The sequence below is a fragment of the Vipera berus genome (assembly GCF_964194415.1).
Source record: "Vipera berus genome assembly, chromosome: 1".
NCBI classification, from domain to species: Eukaryota; Metazoa; Chordata; class Lepidosauria; order Squamata; family Viperidae; genus Vipera; species Vipera berus.
In genome coordinates, this window is record NC_138202.1 from 327,593,503 (window position 1) to 327,611,475 (window position 17,973).

The 17,973-nt window shown below is 37.2% G+C and overlaps 1 protein-coding gene across 1 annotated transcript in view; it reads right to left on the minus strand.

Moving 5' to 3' along the window:
* The window catches only part of CCDC88A (coiled-coil domain containing 88A), an 80,804-nt gene that overhangs the window by 11,628 nt on the left and 51,203 nt on the right, over positions 1–17,973 (minus strand). Inside the window, exons 18-25 of the mRNA XM_081316173.1 lie at positions 17,136–17,312; positions 14,129–14,290; positions 10,142–10,419; positions 9,834–9,977; positions 8,555–8,741; positions 5,639–5,784; positions 4,818–4,910; positions 3,800–4,014 (exon numbers count right to left, since the gene is read on the minus strand). Of these exons, the coding sequence (XP_081172299.1) occupies positions 3,800–4,014; positions 4,818–4,910; positions 5,639–5,784; positions 8,555–8,741; positions 9,834–9,977; positions 10,142–10,419; positions 14,129–14,290; positions 17,136–17,312 (1,402 nt within the window). The remainder of the gene's footprint in view (positions 1–3,799; positions 4,015–4,817; positions 4,911–5,638; positions 5,785–8,554; positions 8,742–9,833; positions 9,978–10,141; positions 10,420–14,128; positions 14,291–17,135; positions 17,313–17,973) is intronic.

The following is a 17,973-nucleotide window of genomic DNA, read 5'->3' on the forward strand; positions in this document are numbered from 1 at the left end:
CCTCCATAGTGAAGCTTCTAAAACATCCAGAAACCCTGGAAATCCTATGGGAGGAACAAAAAGAATTTCCACTGTTCAGGATTAATAAATGTCTCAAAAACCAATCTAACAAAACCCAAACCAAGCACTGACTTTGAGACAGAAAGTAAGTTAGAAAGCACCAAGTAAGTTTTTGGAGATTGAAAAATGTCTTTAAAATGCTAATTTGGTTTATTAAAGATCACTGAGCTTTGTCCTTACTTGCTGCCAAATTGTGGCTGTAGTTTTTTTTTTAAATTATTTGTTCGTTTGAGCCTGTTTTATTTCACTAAACTGTTGTGTATATCAGTTGCAAGGTTCACTTTTTTAATATAATGCCAAGATTCACACATTGCACTAAGCCATAATCTTCTCTGTTTTTGCCTTAATTAATGCATGGAGCAGGGTCAGAGAATAAATATATTTTGTTCTTGGACAATAAACCATTTGAAACTATTTGCTGTTGGCTTACTGATTGGGTTCATACATTATGTTAACTGTAACATGATTTTATTATAACTTAGTGTGATATATGAATCAAGCTATTGTAGTTTATTTACTTATTATTTATCTGTTTGCTTATTAATTATTAAATAAATATGCTGCTGATTCCCAGTGATTCTGGGTGACTCACAAGTAAAAAAAAACATATGTGTATTAGCTTAATGTGGTTTCTTCCATAAATCATGGTTTACAAAGTTTAACATAGCATGTTGTATAAACTCAACAACTGCATCCGATAATAATAAACAAACGTGAATATATACCATATAGTTTCCTCTCTTAGTCCCAATTTCCTTTGTGTCCTATCAAGCATCCATTCCACATGGACATAAGACAAGGACCAATAAAAATAGGAGGGGGGGAAAATTCAGGAATTGGTCAAATAAGAGCCAAGATATCTATGTTCATCTGCAAAGCAGACTTTAATATATGTAACTTTTTGTATTAGTCACAGTTAAAACAAGCCATGGCTAAGCATGACCAACCATATCTAATTAAGAAAGGAAGTGCAAAAAAAATGTAAACAATCCAACAGTATGTCATCTTAAATAATAACTCTTGGGTATTGGGACAGGCGATGGTATCATTCAGAAAACTGATACCATAACAAAAGAAAAAAGAAAAATATGACATTGAAGTGATGTTAAAATCAAGCAGGGAGTACATACAAAAATAATTTTAAATTCAGTGTTACAAAAGGATTGTATTGCAGTCCAAACACAAAGCATATATGTACATTATTAATCTCAGAAAAATAATGAGAAAAATCAAAATGATGTTCAATAACATTAACTTCCAAGAAGTTATATATACCACAATCTTAGAAAATTTAATCTTTACTTATGACCTATCTATTTTCATATGCACTGCATTTTTCACTGAGTAAAGAGTAGAAAAATTCCCAGAAGTACAAATCTTTCCCATCTACCGATTCCAACTTTGCCGCTCTCATCTAAGTGAAACCAGGACTGAGTACTTCCAGTTATTATCTCAATCAATAACTCCATCCTAACGCTTCAATTCTGGATATATATTTCTAGGAGTACACATGAAAAAAATATATTTATGTCAGTCTCTGTCAATGATTTAGCCAATTTGGTGAAGAAAGTGGTGTTGCTGTACTTTGAACTCTTTATTATTTTGATCCTTTTTCAGTCTGGATTTATATTGGATTTGACAAGCAGACCATCTTGTTTAATCTGGTGAATTCAGAAATAGATAGGGAAGAGCTACTTTGTTGATAGTTCTAAATCTGTTGTCAGCTTTCGATAGCATTAAGTAAATATTTGAAGGAGAGCTGAAATTGGACATACAATTTAGTGGTGGTTCCTTCCTGTTTTTCCAGATGCTATCAGAAAGTGATACTAAGATTTTGCTTGACCTTTTTGGAATTATCTTTTATGGTACCACAAAGTTCTATCTTCTCCCTATCATAGTTAATATGAAGCACTGAGAAGAAACATGTATAGTTTGGAGCTAGATCTCATAAATGTGCAGATAACACACAGCCAACTTGTTTGGATTTCAAGTTTGGACTGCAGTTCTCCAAGGTGTAAGAAACAGAATGGGAGAAAACAGTGGGATTCAGTACAGACAAGATGGAATTTGTATTGATTCTAAGAACTGGAAATCACAAGTCAGCTGCTATACAGCAGTAAAAACTGATAATCTGTAATGGTGAAGCTGACAAAGAGCCTATCTCATCCATTCTACACATTATATCAATGAAGGAGAGGTAAAAAGTGAAAAAAAAATCACTCAAATCTATATTATAGATATATTGTACTTCATAGACTGTACATTCAGTCAAGCAGTACATAAAAATGTAGGTCAGAATGTAACTGTAAATCACAAGCTATCTATTATAAGCTTCAGTTTCGCTGAGAGGCACAGAGTGAACAGAAGCTTCAGTGCTTGTTATCTGAAACACGTAAATGATACCAAATTGTCATTAATATAAAACTACAAAAAGAACATTTTCTGTTCATTTTAAAACAAAACATTATTTAAAATGTTTGTGTAAAAATATAAAAATTAAAAGGTAGGCACTACATTTACAACTTTTGCCAATAGGTAAAAAATTTAAGCTATTGTCTTATGAAATATATATTGTATTTTTCTTAATTTATGAATGAAAAACTGCTTTTCTTAATTAAATAACAAACAAATATTAAGAATTCAGAATTCTAACAATGGATATACATTGTTTTGATATAGTTCAAATAGCTTGAGAACAGAATTCTGAACAGTGAGCACAAAATTCTAACGCTCATAGACTGGGTTGTGAAAATAAACAATAAGCATTCTGCAATTTTATAGATCCCACTAAGTTTACTATTTAAGGTCTGAACATTGCTAAGTCTGAATTTCCATACTTTGGGGTTTGTGTGCTAAACAGATCCTATTTGCTACTAATACAACCTAAGATCAATCAAAATTGGCCAGTGTTGCTACTGAACATATTGTTGTTTTGATGGCAGAGCACTATTAAAATATACAAGCAAAATGAATATTAATATGCCAATTGCTTGTTTCCCTAAGTTTACATAATAAGCACGGATGATGGCTATTCTTAAATTGAAGGCTAGAATGGTGTTGTGCTTAACATATTGGACTAGAAATCAGGAGAGTCAAGTTGTAGTCCACCCATAGCCTGGAAATTTTTGGACCAGTTGCTCTTTGTCAGTCCAACTACCTCACAGGGTGGTTGTATGGAAAAGCAAGAGATGGAACCGTTATGTACATTGCCATGAGCTCCTGAATGAAAGGTGGCATATATGTGTAATAGGTATATAAATACATTCCTCATCAATATGCAGCTGAGCTTTACATATATGTGAACCAATACACCATCTCTTCCATGCAATGTTGGAGGCAGGGTTGCACTTTATTAACTTCATCAGATGGCAGGTTGGTAATGGACATGCAGACAAATCGGATCAACTCTATAACTATATAAAAGATGTTCATAAGGAAGCATTTTACAGGAAAATTTCATGATAAAAATGTGAGTGAATGAGAAAAATAAGAATTCGGATAAAGGAGGTACAAATTTCACCAGCCAATTCTAACCCATTTGTTAATTTTGTTTTCAATAGTGAAGCCCTGAAAGACATTTAGGAGTATACTCTGCTGTAGAGGTTGCTTCTCCACTATCAACCACATAATAAGTACTGTATTAGAATACTTTAAATGTAGTTTCCTCTCCCCAATAGATTTTGAACTGGAAACATTACAGCAGATACTACTCCCTATTTAAATTTAAAAAATTACTCACTGCTGCTTTTTTTAGTCCCCACTGTCTGGCCATCTTCAAGTGAATTTGAGCCCACAGAGGAACTATCTTGACTATCTTGATGTGGCAGCTGAAGAAAACCTTCACTAGATTCTGAGCGGGTTGGTGTTAGAGTCAGAGATTTGAGGCGTTCTCGGTTGACATCTTTCTTTGATTTTATCAATTTCCTCATTTTCAGAGTAATCCAGTTGCCTCTCCTTTTGAAAAACAAAATGAAAAAGAATGTGAAAGGTTTATACAATATAAAGAGAAACCAGTCAACTGAAACTGAAATGCTATTCATCTGATGAAATGCTGAAGATGGGACATGAGCATTCAGCAACAGCTCTTAAGTAGTGTACTATTGTTTTGGAAAGCCAATTAGCTCTGACTGACCTATTTAACGATATGTATGTTCCTGAGCAGTAACTTGCTTTTTTTTTTTTAAGTTGGCAAGGAATTTAAGCCAAATGATGTTTCCAAATTGAGAAGAATTCTAACATTGACAATATTAACTCCTTCCAACAACTATTCTTGAAGAAAAAATTCAAAATATTCCACTTGAAGGAAGACTTTTGCCTTCATGGCGAGGGAACTACAGAAGCATTAAACCATGTTTGTTATATTGCCTTTATTCCAAAGGTTACTGTTACAGGTAATAACTCCCCATATGAATACTTTTAACCATATGAATGTTGTCCAATTAATGTGATTTTATTTCTGATTCTGAATGAGGCATTTTATAATTTTACATTGTACTTGACATTCATTGTACTTTAACCACATCAGTTTTATAACACTTTATTTTTATTACGATTTTTAATTTGCTGTCTCAGTTTGTGATTTTCGGTTCTGAATGGATAAATAACCAAAATAAATTTATTGACTGACTGATGAAAAAGAATGCTAAATTTAGAATTTGTTAACATTCAAAAATAAAATTGCTTTTCTCTGGTCATGTGACTACAAACAATTCCCAACAGAAAGAAAACAACGTCCTTTAACTTAGCGGTCACATTACCTTCTAGGGGGAGATGGTTCATAGAATTTATACTGATCCATAATCTTTTCTTCTAATTTTTCTTTTTGTCTTCTCAATTCATTCAACTTGTCACTATAAAAAATACATTTTAGAAGGACATATTTCTACAAAATTGCTTTTCCTTTTAATTTTATATCTAAATATTTTAATACCTTTTCATTACAGGTCTCACTTTATAAATATTTTGATTTAAGAAGACACCTTCGACTACAATTCCCTTTTGCACAAAAACTGCAGTCATGGATGATAGATGCTAATAATGAATGGGGTTGGCATGAAAATTCTCTCTAATTCATAAGTATTTTATGAAGTATTTTATGCAGTTACTGGAGTATAGTAGTCATTAAGTAGTCACAGCAAGACTCAGATTACATTTTAATGGTAAATGCAAACATTATTTAAACCATATTGCTTTAAAACAGTCATTTTATATCATTTACATCTTTACTTAAATAAATTGAAAAGATGTATTTTAAAGAATCTTATCATTCCTTATTAATAAAAAACATCAGGGGTAAAAACTGATTGCTTATAACTTGTAATTTAGAAATCTGTCAATTTCTTTAATTGCTTACACAGAATCTCAGTAAGATTCATTCAAATTAATTCAACACTGAATATGCTTTCATAATGAACATGAGTGACTAAAATCTGATAAGGTGTTAAACATTTTTCTTAAGGTGTTAAAACATTTTTCATCCGTTCTTAAGAAAATGTCCCAATAACATTTTCATGATTTATATTTGACAATTCAATGGCAGCTATGATTTTGTAGCTGTTTTTCCTGAACTGATACCCACATATATTGTCTTTGCTCAACATGGAAGAGATCTTTGCTTTCCATATTCTGTTCCAAAAGTGTTCTGTTTTGTAGCATTAAAGTCTGTATTTGGTCCAGTAGATGTCTGTTTTCTTCTTCTAAGTTCCCTTTTAGTTGGCTAAGCAACTGTAAAAATGTCCAGACATAACATTTAGTGCAAATAGTGAGCCAATTTTATTTATACAGTGCAATTAACTAAGATAACTAATTAATAACACAAGCTTGCCCTAGAAAATACATTATTTTTAGTTGCTTTTCTTTTAACCAAAAACACTCTACTGGTTCTCTTTAAGTTTTATTATATTTTTGGCTATCAGTAAATATATCTAGTATTATAGCTAATGGGAATGGTATATGACAAATTTCCTTTTGGGAATATTTCAGGGCATTTGTCAGATTTTTGCCTCTCTTTTACACACAACTTAAAACAATGATTATTCAACATGAAGGTTTCTTATTTTTAGGGATAACAGAAGAATCCAACAATGCTAACACATTCTTTTGTCCTAGAAAGAATAGATTGTAAACTGAGTAAACTGAGAACTCAGTTCTGCATTTACATTTAGTTTCATTCATATAGTGATCAACTATCTCTATAGTGATCAATTATCAACTATTGTGAAGTAGTAATACCACTTTATAATGCCTTGGTAAGGCCACACCTGGAATACTGCATCCAGTTTTGGTCACCACGATGTAAGAAAGATGTTGAGACTCTAGAAAGAGTACAGAGAAGAGCAACAAAGATGATTAGGAGACTGGAGGCTAAAACATATAGGGAATGGTTGCTGGAATTGGGCATGTCTAGTTTAACGAAGAGAAGGACGAGAGGGGACATGATAGCAGTGTTCCAATATCTCAGGGGCTGCCACGAAGAAGAGGGAGTCAAGCTATTCTCCAAAGCACCTGAAGGCAGGACAAGAAGCAACGGATGGAAACTAGTCAAGGAGAGAAGCAACCTAGAACTAAGGAGAAATTTCCTCACAGTTAGAACAATTAACCAGTGGAACAACCTGCCTCTAGAAGCTGTGAATAGTCCAACACTGGAAGTTTTTAAGAAGAGACTGGACAGCCATTTGTCTGAAATGGTATAGGGTTTCCTGCCTGAGCAGGGGGTTGGTCCCTTCCAACTTACTTACTTACTTACTTAATTTATTTATTTATTATCACCATCATCATCATCATGTCATTATTATATAACAGAGATCTGTTTAATAAAGGAGCAAGGAAAACTGGGAATGTGGGAAAAGAGCATAAATAATGAAATAAAGGTCTATGAGTAATCTCTGGGTCACACCAGAAATCATGGAAATATCACTGTTGTTTCTAAACTTAAGACCTGGCATCCTCTTGCATACCAGTTGTTATAACTAACTAGTCTACATGATCTGGAATGGATGACCTTAAGAGAACGGAATAAAGTGTAATTCTTTCTGTTTACAGTTTCTTGTACAAAACCAAAGGTGGGGGGCAATGCCAGACTGCCCTGCTGCAAAAGAGTGGGGTGGGGAGAGAGTCAGGCGAGACGGCAGCTGTGTGTTCGGAGCAGGGGAGCCCGGGGAAGGCGCAGCAGATGGAAAAAGGGCCGGACGGCCCTGCTGCAAAAGAGTGGGGTGGGAAGACAGTCGGGCGAGACGGCAGCTGTGTGTTTGGAGGAGGGGAGCCCGAGGAAGGCGCAGCAGACGGCAAAAGGGCCGGATGGCCCTGCTGCAAAAGAGTGGGGTGGGGAGGGAGATGGGCGAGACGGCAGCGGTGTGTTCGGAGGAGGGCAGCCCGAGGAAGGCGCAGCAGATGAAAAAAGGGCCGGACGGCCCTGCTGCAAAAGAGTGGGGTGGGAAGAGTTGGGCGAGATGGCAGCGGTGTGTTTGGAGGAGGGGAGCCCGAGGAAGGCGCAGCAGACGGCAAAGTATTTAAAAACATCAATACAATACAAGAGTTAAAAACAGTTAAAATAATTAAATTTGATCCCTGAGGGGAAAAAAAAACTCTCAGCCTGGGCCGGAAAGCTCAAAGAGCCAGGTCTTCAGGTCCCGGCGGAATGACCGAAGGTTGGGGGCAGTCCTAAGCTCCACGGGCAGCTGGTTCCAAAGGGCAGGCGCACCCACTGAGAAGGCCCTCCCCCTGGGTGTTATCCGCCGGCAGTCTTTTACAGGCGGCACCCTGAGAAGGCCCTCCAAGTGGGAGCGCACAGGACGAAGGGAACTTGATGTCGGCAGTAGGTGTTCCCTCAAATATCCCGGACCCAAGCCATTTAGGGCTTTATAGGTCATCACCAGCACCTTGAATCTCACCCGGAGGGCAACCGGAAGCCAATGTAGCTCGTGGAGTAGAGGTGTTACATGGGAGTATCGGGAAACCCCCATCACAACTCGCGCAGCAGCATTCTGCACCAGCTGAAGCCTCTGAGTGGTCCTCGAGGGCAGCCCCATATAGAGAGCATTGCAGTAGTAATAATGGCACCATGAGATAAATTCTGTGACTGGAAGTCTCTTTTACAAATAAGTCCTATCTTTGATGCTGGGCTTTGGCGGGGTGAGTGGGCAAGTTTTGCTATTTCATACTAGACAGACCACCATCACATTCTGTTCTAACTTGTTCCCAAACCTTCAGAGCAGAGACCAGATAAAACATTAAAAAACATCCATCAAAAATATTCTTCTACCAATAGAATCAAAGATAAAATCACCCCCTAATGAAGTTCCAAACTATTCCCAGTAATGTCTTCTTGAAACCCCAGGATAGAATAAATTGAAGGCCAAGGAATTTAGAGACCATATTTAAAAATATGTTAAATTATGAAATTTGTATTTCTAATTTACTTATAAATGCATATAAATATACCATATATTTAATTACACTGTAATAAAGCATTGTAAGGATAGTATAAACTGATTACCTCGCATTGATTATTTAATTTTGTGTGAGTAATGTCCAGTTGTTGATATTGTTCTTTAAGTTTAGAAAATTCAGCCTCTAGTCTTGTTTGCTCTAGTTTAGAACTGTTTAATAAAGTTTTTAAATTCTTGTGATCAACCTGAAGAACTTCATTCTCTTTCAAAAGTTGTATGTATGTATGATTTAATCTGTAATTAATAATGATAAAAAATGAAACAACAATATTACCATAAAATTTGCTTTCACAAAGTGTCTGTAAAGATTGGTGTTTATATATCTTAAGTTTATTATTTTTATACATACAAGTACAAGTACACCTAATATTATTTCCTCCGATTTTCCCTATAAAAACAACCCTATGAGGTATCAATGAAGGAGAATATTAGGGTTGAAATGAGAGATCCTTGGTGCTCTCTGATGATGTTACCTAGTTAGGGTAATGAAACATCTGAAAGAAAACAAGCAAGTTCAGAGAGCACCATGGATCCCTGTGAGGTATGCATGTAGTATTTTTCTTATAACAAAAACAAAGCCTGATTACCAATGCTACAACCTTTTTTGTATAGTATTTTCCTCATATCTAAGATGAATTTCTATGAATATATTAGAGATGGATTGCAACGTTCTTAAAATAGCTCAGGTTTTAACAATGCTTTTGCACTGTGATAAGTAAAATCCAATACCGCACAAATAGAAATGTCCTGTTTTTTCTCCTTTCCCATTCCCCTTTATTCCTCAAAATCTCTTCCACTGATTTTAAAAATCAGAACAGATTTTGATATATAGACTTGATTTCAAGGAAAGGGAAGATTATCTTTCTACTGGTTTTGCCAATGGAAGAAATTACATCAACTGAAAGACTTTACTGTATTTCAATTATGATCATAGTCAAATTTCAGTCTCTATAATACAATATATAGAATGATGCGCCTCCATTCCCCAGTAATGTACTTGCATTTCAGGCACCTTGCAAATGGCTCACCTTTATAACTGCTTGCAATACCCTATGGTCATGTGACTGTGATTTGCAACTTTTTTTTACTGATTTCTGGCATTTTTTGCCAGTTTCTGACAAGAAACATTCATTCATAATGGGCTTGCACTTATGACTGCAGCATTCAATTAAGAACCACAGAGATTGCCCTAACAATCGCCACAGAAAAGGTTGTAAAATAAGGCCAATCTCAGCTTATGATTGTAATAACTTACAACTGAAAATCTGGTCCCAATTGCAGATATAACCAAAGGACTACTTGTAATTCATTAGTATTGTTTCTCACCTATCATTTTCTTCACAAAGCTTTTTGTATTCCACTGCTACCATTTCATGTTTCTTGTTTTGCTGAAGCATTTTCTCTTGCTCCACTTTGAGGCCTTTTTCCAATTCCTCTAGTTGTACTTTTTGCTGAAGTAATTCACTGTATCTGTCAAGTGAATATAAAATTATAAGAAAAATTCTCAAATATAAATTGTAAAAATAATTAAGAAAGTATATTTTGCTTTTTTATTAAACTGTTTTATTTCCTAAATCAATGTAAACCATTCTATGGCTTTCCTAATTTAGCTAGATTTAGCACAATGTAATTACCTGTCTTCTAAATCCTTATATTCTACCTCAAGATTCTTATGTACAGATTTAAGGTTTCCATGTTTAGAAATGAGAGACTCATATTCAGCTGCTTGCCGCTCATGAAGTTGTTCCAATTTTTCATGATCTTTGATTAGAGAATCATAAAATGACTTCAGGTCTTCCCGTTCCTTTATTATGGATTCATTTTCATTTTCTAAGGTTGATTGTTGAATCAAGAGCTGTGCATTCTGGTTCATAAGTGATGTGCTTTGGGAATTAATTGTTGAATTCTCCACCTACAATGAAAAAAATAGTAATTAGCCAATGTATAACGGACTCCTTTTAATGTATAAAGAAATGTTTTTCGTTGCCATCTTCTTTCAGCTACAGGTAGCCCTTGACTTACAACAGTTCATTTAATGACCGTTCAGTTACAACAGCACTGAAAAAAGTGACTTATGACCATTTCTCACAGTTAAAACCTTTGTAGTATTCTCCTAAATCATGTGATCAAAATTCAGATGCTTGGCAACTGATTCATACTTATGACCATTGCTGTGTCCCAAGATCATGTGGTCACCTTTTGCAAGCTTTTGACAAGTAAAGTCAATGGGGAAGCCAGATTCACTTCACAAGTTACTAACTTATCAACTGCAGTGATTCACTTAACAACTGTGGCAAAAAAGGTTGTAAAATGGGGTAAAACTCATTTAATAAATGTCTCACTTAACAACAGAAATTTTGGGCTCAATTTTGGTCTTAAGTTGAGAACTACCTGTATTTTGGTCTACAAATCTTGCCAGACCCAGTTAGCATGGATCCAAATTTGAGAAAACTGAATTTAGCCAACAGAACAATTTTGCACCTAGCTTGCATTACAGAAATGATTTAAAAAGGGGAAGGGAAGCAGTCAACAAATATAGCAGACATCTGATCAGCTGGACTCCTCCATTCTTAATCCTACAAGCTTATTTCCCCCAATTGCCCTGTTGGAAGAATTCTTAAAGGCAGAAGGAGGACTGCAGAAGAAGACTATTTGCAGGACTTCTGGGTTCTACATTCCACGGTCCACAGAGCCATTCTAACCAAATGTTCCTCTTGTAGGAAGATCTTTGGAAAGGAAGGCAGGAAAAACTCATTGAAAAAGTCTGCTTAACTGGACTTAAACCATCATGTAAATGTAGCAGCCTCTCTACTGTTCTCAAGTAGACACAAAAAAGTTACATAAGTAGATGTCCCGCAGAAAATTAGGAAGTTATGGGAAAAAGGTATCTAACAGCTCCTGGAATCTTACAGCCCAGATAAATTCCCTATCAAACCATTACAAGACTGGTGACATACAAGGTCTGAAAACAGTACGATCATATGATATTCTGTGGAATGGAAGTATAAAGTCAGATTTCAAAGAGCAGAGGCACTCTGTGGTCCAGCAGGATCATTAGTAACAAGAGACAATTGCACTGGCATTACTTGGAAGTTACAGAAAAAACATACAATAAAATGTCTTATGTTCACATATCACACTAATGACATCACTTGCATTGTGTGGTTAAAAACAAGGTTCTCACTATTAAGTGTGCAAGTAGTCTTTGCTTAATAGCCCTAACTGGGACTGCAACTCTCCCAAAAAAGCAAAATAATTGCTAAGTGGAAAATCAAATGATTAGGACTATGTTTTCAGCTGGAAAAAGACAAAACTAGTTACACCTAATTTTTGTTTGTCTCCTAAACACTTCCCCATGCTTTGGAATGCTGTAGTGCTTATTTATTGCCTTGTATTTATTGAAGCAATGGGATGGCACTGCAGCATGGATTTAGTAGCTATAGGCATGTCCCTCCTGCAGACCAGAAAGATTGGAGATATTTCAAGAGAATACTGTAATCCATTTGCATAGTGTGCCGGCAGCTCCCAGCCCCAGGTTGTTGATGTGATTGCATTGCTTTCAAAGCAAATATGAGGGCAATTCAGAAATAAACTGTATTTGGTTAGCAATGACAGACTCACAGATATAGAACTTTTATTATACGTATTAGAAAACATTACATTACTTTTTAACATAATTGCCATTGAAATTGAGGCTCTTGTCATAACGTTATAAGGTTTGAAATTCCTTAATAGTAGTCGCTTGGTGCCAAATCTGGTCTATGGGGGTGTGTGATTAAAAACATCCCAATGGAATTGCTTCAAAAGTTCTTGGGTGCATCTACTCGTGTGCGGGCGAGCATTATCGTGAACCAACACCACACCGGAAGCCAGCATGCCCTGACGCTTGTTATGGATGGCTTGTCTGAGTTTTCATGTTTCACAGTAGACGTCTGAATTGATGGTCGAACCATGCTCCATGAGCTTCACTAGCAGTACTCCTTTGGCATCTTCACATTTGGCGGGATTTTCTATGGACCACTTCCGGTGTGGTGTTGGTTTATGATAATGCTCGCCCACACACTGCTAGACGCACCCAAGAACTTTTGAAGCAGTTATGTTGGGCTATTTTTGATCACTCCCCCCTCATAGCCCAGATTTGGCGTCAAGCAACTACTACCAAGGATTTTCAAACCTTATAAGGTTATGACAAGTGCCTCAATTTGAATGGCGATTATGTCAAAAAATAATGTAATGTTGTAGATTTCTAATGTGCATAATAAAAGTTCTGTATCTGTGAGTGTCTGTCATTGATAACCAAATGGAGGTTTATTTCTGAATTGCCCTCATAGCTTACTTGCAGTTTCTTTCTCTCAAATCAATATGTTCTGAAAGGGGGGGGGAAAAAGAAGAAAACACAAGTCAGACTTCCGATTTTGCACCCATAGCACATGGCCGCACGAGAGCGGACCTCCGCTCTCCACGGCTAGTGTCAAAGAGGTGACCATGAAGGAGGGGCGCCCCGTTGATCATGAAGCGACGGCGGTCACTTTTATTAATATAAGTAAAATATAAACTGATTTAAAAGGATATTACAACTATACAGTAAGATAGATAAAAAGTACCGTATATACTTGAGTATAAGCCGAATTTTTCAGCCCACTTTTTGGGCTGAAAAATCCACTTCGGCTTATACTCCAGTGAACAAAAAAAAAAAAAAGAACTTCCACCCCCCCGTTTGGAGAGCTGCTGCTTTCATCAAACATGGACGAAGGCAGCAGCTCTCCAAACGGGCGGCGGCGGTTTGGAGAGCTGCGCGCACAGCTCCGCCGCCACCTCTGCAAGCCTCCGCTGAGAGAATGTGGCGGTGGAAGCTTGCCACCCATTTTCTCGGCGAAGACTTCTTTCGGCTTATACTCAAGTATATACGGTATAGTATTTTTATAATGCATGACATAAAATATAGGGAAAATTTGGACAGTTAAATGATTAACATGAAGAAATTATGACTGATAAGAGTTAGATTGAATATAAGGGAAATTAAGTGTAAACAAAAATTACGAAAATAGGATGCATGCTGAACTAATGAAATGATGGTTATAAGAATATAAGGTGGGGAAAAAGTCATACATAGAGATTATTACCATTTGTATAAATATAAAAAATGTCTATATCTAATCATTTATATATTGAAAATATTAAGAATTATATTTTGGTTAAGGTTGAAGAATATAAATGGGAGAAGGGAAGATCAAAGAAATATATCATTAATTAATATACTAATTATGGAATTATCAAACTTAATCATTATTGTTAATTATTATTGTCCTTTTTTCTTGTTAAAATATAAACCAAGACAACACGCTGTACACCAGGCTATCTATATATCTATATATATCTATATATCTATAACTATATCTATATCTATATCTGTATCTATCTATTTATCTATATGAAACCACAGGTCAGCACAGGATAATGCGTACTGAGTTTAATAGTGATCACATGACTGAGGTCATAAACAGGTTGTAAAGTTTTTTTCCAGCACCAATGTAACTTTGGTCACTGAACAAATGGTCAGTAAGCAAGGACTACCTATAAGTTATGAATGTGGAGAAAATATTTATATATGAAAACAGAACCTGAAGTTTTGCATTTTGAGTTTGCAGGGTTGTATTTTGCTCCTGTAAGGAAACAGTCTGTCTTTGAAGTGCTACAATCTGAGCTTGCAAATTATTATTCTGAGTCTCAAGTTGCTTTAGTTGAGTTTTCAGGGCTTGCTTCTCTGCCTGCAGAGTTGCATTCTTTAGAAATAACAAAAAATACATATTAAATGCATGTACCTCTTCAGTACAACAACAAAATCACAATTTTTAAAATTCTGTATCCAACATTAAAAAATGTCCAAACTTTCAAAAGCAGTAAGTTAAGATCACAAATTATAACCATAACTTAAAAACAGATAATATTTAAGTTAAAATCCCACATTTCAAGCTGAAACTGTAGAGACATATTTAAACAACACTATATCAGAGATCCCCAACATTTTGGGCACCAGGGACTGGTTACATGGAGAGAGGTTTTTCTGCGGACCGGAGTGGATGTGGTTTTGTGTGCTGTCTGCATCCTATGGATGGGGCTTTGCTTGTTTGTGCAGACCGGTTGCTGGCATGCTGCGGCCTGGTACCGGTCCACGGACTGGGGGTTGGGGACCCCTGCAATATATGACTGAGGGACAGTGATTAGGGAATCAGGTCAGAAATGGGGAAATCATGAGTTCTAGTCCCACCTTAGGCACAAAGCCAGTTGAGTGACCTTGAGCTATCATTTTCTCTCAACGCAGGAAGGAGGGAGTGGAAAACCATTTCTGAAAACTTTTGCCAGAAAACTGCAGGGACTTGTCTGGGCACTCTCTGAAAATGAGACACAACTGAATGGATGGGAACTAATCAAGGAGAGAACCAACCTAGAACTAAGGAGAAATTTCCTGATAGTTAGAATAATTAATCAGTGGAATGACTTGCCTCCAGAAATTGTGAGTGCCCCAACACTGGAGGTTTTTAAGAGACTGAACAACTATTTGTCTGAAATGGTATATAGTTTCGTGCTTGGGCAGAGGATTGGGCTAGAAGACTTCCATGGTGTCTTCCAACTCTGTTTTTCTGTTATTCTAGAAAAAAAAAAGAGTGCAGAAATGTTGTCAAGGCTGGAACTGCGACCAGCGTGTTACAGTCTTGGCAACAGTTCTGCAGTCTTTTTTTCTGGCCAGCAGAGCTTCTCTGGATAAGAACAAGCTGAAGAGATAATATGCTCCATAAGAGTGCTTCTCACTCATGAGTAAAGAGTAGGAGATGATGAAAGGAACATCAGGCTTGCAACCTCAGTGGAGCCTTTAATTGGCACTGGGTCTAACCAAATACCACTTTCTAAAGCACTTTGGACTACAATTATTTAAAGGCTATAAATGATCTTTGAAACATTTTTATGGGACCATGTGGTAAACATTCCTATGGCAAGTGGTGTGACTAACAGGGAAAAAAAAGGAACAAGAATTTAAAAATTAATTTGCAGCATAAAGCAAAATTAACAGTTGGGATTAAAAAATGTTTTTAAATGGACAAAGGGAACAGAAATGTTTTGGTGGACTTTGTTTATACAGTATTAAGTTCCTTTGAATTAACTAAATACTACATATGTCGCGCCCCGCAGGCCCGACATTCAGCAGGGGGGGCGCGACCGGTTGAAGCACCGCGCCCACGGGCCTTCCTCGCGGCGGGGAACTCAGGCCCCACCCATCTCGCCGCAGACGTACCTTCCTCGCGGCGGACGCCACCCACACTCTCCCAGCTGGCAAAGAAGCGCCTGCCAAGGCATCCCGAGGCCTCCCGGTCAGCTGGGGAGCGCGTGCATTCATGGAATAGCTCTGCCGGGCCCCGCCCAGTGCCAGCGTGCTCCGTGGCCTCCTCGTCAAGGGACGGGCCTGTCCAAGCTGCACTTCCAAAACCGAGGCCGGAGCTGGTGCTGGCGAGAGACCACAGCACCGGCAGGACTGCTATGGGGCAGTTGCTGGCTCCCATCTCCCGGAGCTCATGGCGAGGGACTGAACCCACTGTACCAGACTGCGTGGGTGGGGACTTGGCGGTGCCAGGGACTGTGGGGGGTGGAGGGGTGTCTGGGGCCCAGGGTCGGGTGGGGACCGTCCTTGGGTGGGGAATGGTTGTGGTGGATGGAGGTGGTGGGGCGCGGGGTTGCAGTTTTAGGGCCGGGTGGGTACATACCTGGCAGGAGGAGAGCACCGGGTGTCAGGGCGAGGGGCAAAGGACATTGACGAGGGAGGGCGGGGTGTAAATAGGGGAGGGGCGGATGTTGGCGTGTTTGGGTGGAGCATGGGCGTATGCCTCAGGCAGCTATTTAGCAGCGTTGGTTGCAGGTAGCAGCCAACGCTGACTTCGTTTTTCCTTTGGACTGCTGTTTGCTTTACAATAAACTTTTCCTGTGGACTCAGCACTCGTTCCGGCTGTGTTATTTCCTGCTCTTCTGGACGAGGCTGAGAACATACTTCCATGGGGAAGTGTTTTGTTTGGATTCTCCAATGAAAATGATCGATAGACTCTAAAAGAGTCATTGGAAACCCAAGGACAAAAAAGGGTCATGTGAAGGGGCATAGACTGCAGAATTCTGAAGAAGAAAAATTATCCTTTTTTGTATTTTTTTCATTTTGAAGTATAAACTATGATAAAGATGGCTACCTCTAGAAAAATAGTAGATAAAGAAGGGAAGGACAAAATTGTTGATTGACCAATCTGCTGAGATAGCTGAGAATTTACAAACAATGTTTGAGAAATGGGAAAGATTGTCACAGCTTCAACAGCAGCTGTAACACAGAGGAAAGACTGAATTTGGAAGAAAAAAATTCAGAGGAATACATACTGCTTATACAGTAGTCAAGAGGAAAGGGAAGGAACAGGAAGGAACCATGCTTGAGGCATGCACAAAAAAGGCCTGTGTCTAACTAAAAACAAATTAAACAAAGCCCACACAGCTCTAAAAGATTCTAACATGTTGTCTGTACAAACATATCACCTGTGTAAGATCCACAAAAACCATACAATATTTAACAGTTTCTAGTAAAACAAATGAAATACTTACATTTCTTTCAACTTCAATTAATCTGTCTTTAACCTTCAAAAGTTCTCTAGTAGTTTCCTGATTCTCTCTTTCCCATTTAGTGACAGGCTGACTTTCTTCATCAAGTTTTGAAGAATAACTCTGTACCATTTTCTCCTCCTCTTGTCTTTGCTTGAGGGCTTCATAATTCTTTTTCACCTAAAGATAAATTAGTTCAAATTTTAATATATAAATTATTTATTACATTTCTACTCTATTTTCCCTCAAAAAATATATACATTTTAACTTCATAAAAACCAGTTGGAGATTAGGTTGTAAGTCAGGGTAAACTGATTGAATGGAGACCTCAACCTAGGTCTCCCCAGTTCTAGTCAAATAATCTGATCATTATTAAGGATCATTATTTCTATAACAACCTCTTTTGCTATGAACTGCAAAAATAAACAGGATAAAAATGCAAATAACAACCTGAACTCAAGATCTGTCACGTTATTATAGAAATGTGGAGAATTAAGATTGAACACTTCTTGTCATTACTGTTGTCACAAATACCGCATGCAAATATTTAGTATTTGTTTAGCCCATATCAAGATTTTTTTTCCTAATGAATGCATTGTTAATTATTCCATTATTTCATTTATGATTCATCAAGGATCATACAGACCAATACATGTTCAGACTACATGCTATACCATTTGGAGTGCACCTTACTGAACAGAGATAGAATTCAGTTTCCAAGCACTCAAAAGAATTCTAAATCTAAACATTCTTATGACTCAATAACTTTTAAACTATATTTTAAATGATCTTTGTTTTGTATAAAATTCAAGAGTCAATATTAATAAAAATAGAAATAGTA